The sequence below is a fragment of the Zea mays genome, chromosome 3 (assembly GCF_902167145.1).
Source record: "Zea mays cultivar B73 chromosome 3, Zm-B73-REFERENCE-NAM-5.0, whole genome shotgun sequence".
Taxonomy (NCBI): domain Eukaryota; kingdom Viridiplantae; phylum Streptophyta; class Magnoliopsida; order Poales; family Poaceae; genus Zea; species Zea mays.
The window spans coordinates 231,004,556-231,009,752 of NC_050098.1; the positions used below are offsets into that span (position 1 = coordinate 231,004,556).

Genomic DNA, 5,197 nt, shown 5'->3' on the forward strand with positions numbered 1-5,197 from the left:
ATAGGTGTGGTACTGTCGCTTGGGGCCTAGCACTGTCATGTCATGGCACTAACAGCCTTAGAGCAGCACTGCTGCACACACAGACTTACTCAATATCATAATTCAATATCTACCCAAACAATATTAGATCAAGTAATTTGCTTTCTAAACATCTATGATCATGCTCATATGTAGAGTGTTAGTTCAAAGTGTTGTGTTGAGCATTTAATCACCAAAACAACAAGAAACGACCCAAGGGCATATTTTCCTTTTAGGACTAGTTTGGCAACTTCAATTTCCCAAGGGAAAATGAACTAATTTTCCTTGGGAAATTGGAAGTCCCTTGGAAAAATAGGGTTGCCAAAGTAGCTCTTAAATAGCCAAATAAACAGTACACACATGAATGTTTTGTATGGTGGTAGACCAAAAATAATAATTACATTTAATGAAAGATGTTACAACAGTTAATGTTCGTAGAATAAAAATAGCAATGATAAGTGGATAACTATTAGTTGTAGAGGCTCCAAAACATGGCATGATAAGTGGATAGCTTGCATGTAGATAGGACTAGAAAATAAGCTCGTGAGACTACTTGAGCTTGAATTGGCTCGGCTCACCTCGCAAGCCTATATTTTGGGTTTGTTGGTGTAGCGAGCCGAGACAAACTGGCTCGCAACCTATGCCAAAGTGCTCGTTTATTAGCCTTTGATGATGTATATATGACAATTTATAATTTATATTACTCATGATGTTGAATGGTGATTTTATATTATACATTTATATATTATTAATTCACTATATAATATAATAAAATTTATTAAGGTGCAACTCGCAAGCTAAATCGAGTCGAGCATTATTCTTCGTCTCGTCGAGTGGACAAGCTAAACCGAGCTCGATGAGCCATCAAATCACACCAAGTCGAACTCGACTCGTCTTTTTTTCTGCCCTACATACGTATTATTTATGTAAAGTTATATATATCTAAAAAAATAAAATATTTTATAATTAGAACGAAAAGATTAATAAAAGTCAGGTCAATGCAGAGCATAGACAACCAATTAGGAGTGCTTGAACAGATGTTTCGCTTGGTTTCCAGATTAATTATCGAAGCAAACGGTTTGATTACTCAACCTTTTAATGGTCTTGACCATTGTCTTGATCTGTTGAACTAACGGTCCTGTACCAACGAACAACTTGAAAAAATTATGAAAAGGAGGTGGTGTCACTTAACAGTTGAATTTGTGAGGAAAACTAGTTTTTTTTTCTCGCCTAAACTGGTGCCGATTAGGCAAGTTTCCGAGCTGCTGCTTGTGCCTCATCGCTTTTTGTCTCACCTCAGACCTGTCTTTCTCAACTACCCTCTTTCCCACATTGGCGAGGGCTACCAAAGATCAAATCCAACACGAATGTGACACTTTCCCTGGAACTGGGAAAGGAGCAGAAACACCCAAATCTTTATTCTCCCATTAGCATCATGCCATGAACCCCACTATTGATACACAGGAACATCATCCACTGACCACTACAATCAGTAGTATCTCCCAAACATATACATATATATATTCGTATCCAACCTAATTCGAATCGATGTTTCGTGGAGAAAATCACGAAAAGGAAGGAGGAGAATGAGGTGAAATTCAAACGAGCGGAGTACTATTTGCAGTTTGCTTGCATGCCAATGGCCGCCACTGGCATGGTTTCCCGCCTTTCTCCCGTACTCACCTCCCCGTGCGGTGGCACCTGAAGGAGAGGATGACGAAGCAGAGCACCCTGTACCCGACCACGAAGCCGAGCATGACGCCCAGGTTGCTCCACCGCATGCCCTCCCTCATCCCCTGCTGCCGCAGCAGCCCCGCGCCGTCGAGCACGCACAGTCCCCCCGCGCCGCCGGCCGAGGCGAGGCACTCCCTGGCTCCGCGCGCGCCGCCGTACTCGTTCACCACCAGGGCCTCGAACGGGTACTTGAACAGGCTGGCGTAGTGCATGAACACCCAGTAGCGCGGGATGTTCTTGCTCGCCACGAAGTATCCGGAGAAGAGGAAGAAGCAGCCGATGAGCCCCGCGACGATGGAGTTCCCCACGATGTAGTTGGGCGCCAGCGCGCTGAGGCAGGCGACGAAGGAGTTGGCGGTGAGCATGACGAGCCAGACGACGAGCGCGAAGTAGGCGAAGGCGGCGGGCTCGCGCGCCAGGCCCACGAGCCAGTACACGGGCGCCGCGTACAGCACCGCCGCGGCGAGGAGGAACGGCAGGAAGACGGCGGCGTTGGAGGCGACGTACGAGGACACGCGGTAGGCGCCGCGGGAGGTCTCCCGCTCCAGGATGCGGCGCTCGTGGAGGAACACGGGCAGGGCCTCGGTGGTGGAGGTGAGCAGGTAGGTGAGGTTGAAGGCGAAGAAGCCGAGGCGGGACTGCAGGTCGGTGGTGCCCAGGAAGATGCTGCCGAGGAACGCGCCGACCAGCACCGACTGCGCCATCCGCGCCGCGAACAGCTGCGGCGTCCGCAGCACCGTCTTCACGAACCGCCCCGCCAGGATGCGCACCTCCGCCGCCGGCGAGTTGGCGTACCCCGCGCGCGGCCCGTCTTGTCGGTTCGCTGGAGTGGCGGCGGTGATCGTGGTGACCGCCGTGGCTACGGCGACGTCGGGCTTGAGGGAGTCGATGGTCTCCATGGCGTACTCGAGCACGTTGACGTGGGCGGGGATGGCGTGGCCGGTGGCGATGAGGCGCGACTGGAGGAAGTCGAGGGAGCCGTGGTGGCGGACGGCTCCGTCGGCGAGGAGCACGACGCGGTCGATGAGCTCGAGGATGCGGAACCCCGGCTGGTGGATGGTGAGCACGACGGTCTTGGCGTGCGCGGCGGCCATGTCCCTGAGCATCTTGACGATGTGGAGCGCGGAGCCGGAGTCGAGCCCCGACGTGGGCTCGTCCAGCAGCAGCACGGCCGGGTCGTGCACGAGGTCCATCCCGATGGACACCCGCCTCCGCTCGCCGCCGGACACGTCGGCGACCCTGGACGCGGCGACGTGGGCGAGGCCGAGCTCCGCCATGAGCTCCCGCGCCCGGTGCTCCGCGCCGGACGGCGTCCCGCCCCCGCCCCCGCCGCGCAGGCGCAGGCGCAGGCGCGCGCTGTACACGAGCGACTCCTCGACGGTGAGCGCCGGGAACAGCGCGTCGTCCTGCGGCACGTAGCCGGACACGCGGCGGAACCCGGCGGCGTCCATGGGCACCCCGTTCACCAGCACCTCCCCGGCCACCACCCGCGCCGGGTCCGCCGAGCCGGCCAGCACCGAGAGCAGCGTGGTCTTGCCCGCCCCGCTGGGCCCCACGACCGCCAGCAGCTCCCCCGGCGGCGCCTCGCAGGTGACGCCGCGCAGCAGCAGCCTCTCCTCCTTCCCCTTGGTGGCGGACGACCACGGGACGAGAAGCGCGCGCGGCGGGAGCACGTAGGACAGCGCCCTGGTCTCGATGCGGTACCGCTGCCTCCGGCGGCCGCCGCCGCTGTCCTTGCTGCGGCCCAGCTGCGACATCACCGTCGCCTCCTCCATCGTCGGAGACGGCGAAAGGTATAACAGGTGGTGGTACGTGGTGGTCGGGGAGAAAGAGCAGGCGACGTGCGGTGCTCGGCGCTCGCAGAGGGTGAGTGAGGTGAGGAGTGTTGAGCTACCGGCACCAACCTCGCGTCGGCTTATGTACTCGCGCGGCTGTGTGCTGTTGGCGGGCGCGCGAGCACGCTCTTAACACCGGGCGGGGGCGTGCGGCGTGGTGCGACGCTGTCGCCCGTCCGTCGGGTGCCACCGCACGGGCATTGTTTTTAGGGTTGCTTGTGTCCCGGGTGGACGTGCCGGTCTGGTGCTAGTGCTAGCTGAATGAACCAAACGGAACGACCATGCTTGTGAGATGGGTGTACCGGGACCTCTTCAACTCGCGTGAGTTTTCGTTACAGAGATGATGGTTGTTCGCCTGGCTTACGAAACTGGCTGAGCTGGACTGGACACATGATCTTCAAGTCTGTTAAGGCTGGAGACTCACTTGTTTATATTCTCTTGTTACCATACCAATCAACATATAACTATCTAGTATCTATATAAATTGGAGTGGTAATAACTATAAGGGGAAGAAACATAGGATTCATGATCAATCCTTTTTATTTATTTGTTTGTTTTTTCTTGTCATCAATAGAATTTTTTGGGTTAATTAGTTGTGTGCCACTATACTTTTTCTGGTTTTGATTTATACCATTGAACTTTTTTGGTCGATAATGTTGCCAGTAAACTTATTCTTAGATTTGGAATACGTCATCTTATACTGATTTCACTGAATCACGTCCATCGACAGGTATGCGTAATTTTGTATTGTCCATCCTATCCAAGGAAAACAAAATCGACGGTTTTCGGAAACCGGTGATTTGTTTTTTAAAAAATAAATTTCGAACAAAATTTTTAAAAAACTAATAAAAACAAAAAAAAAATCGGCGAAAAATTCCGATTTACCGTCGAGAAATATCTGAAAACCGATTTATTTGAATTTGTGAATATAAACCGATTAAACATTTAAAACCGCCAAGAGGCATAAAAAACCGATCGAAAATAGCAGTTTACTGGTGGTTTGATTTTTTTTGAATTTCAAAAGACAAACTGATCGGTTTTTAGCGGTGTATGGCAGCCGGTGGGAAATGAACAGGCGTACAAAAATACATAGGCATAATTCAGTAAAAAACAGTACAAAATGACGTATTTTAAATCTAAGAAGAAGTTTAATGGCAATGTTACTAGCCAAAAAAGTTCGAAACCAGAAAAAGTATAATGGCACACAACTAAGGCCATGTTTATTTCGGATTATAATCTCTCTAGATTATATAATCCAGCAGCTAAACAAACACCTAAATTATGGGTTCAAATTATATAATCCAAAGCCTAGATTATGATAATCTCATAATCTTCTCAAGAGTAGCTTATTTAAGATTATTTTGGCAAAAAATCCACTATCCATGGTTATGTAAATAAAAATTACATGTCATAGTTCTTTTCTCACCTCAAATAAATAAACAACTACATATAGATTATATAATTTAGATTATATAATCTATGAGCTGAAACAAATATGCCCTAATTAACCCATATAAATTTCATTCATGTTGGATCCTTTCATGGCTAGTTTGCTCGGCGCGAACTTGCTGACCGTGGTCGTCATCCAGGGCGACTAGCAGACTGAGACT

The 5,197-nt window shown here is 50.6% G+C and overlaps 1 protein-coding gene across 1 annotated transcript; it reads right to left on the minus strand.

The window, feature by feature from the left end:
• Nucleotides 1-1,388: 1,388 nt before the first annotated feature.
• LOC103651606 (ABC transporter G family member 10) lies at nucleotides 1,389-3,753 on the minus strand. The gene has a single exon (XM_008677273.3). It carries the CDS (start codon nucleotides 3,525-3,527, stop codon nucleotides 1,698-1,700), a length of 1,830 nt encoding a protein of 609 aa, XP_008675495.1. The 5' UTR covers nucleotides 3,528-3,753; the 3' UTR covers nucleotides 1,389-1,697.
• Nucleotides 3,754-5,197: the final 1,444 nt, after the last annotated feature.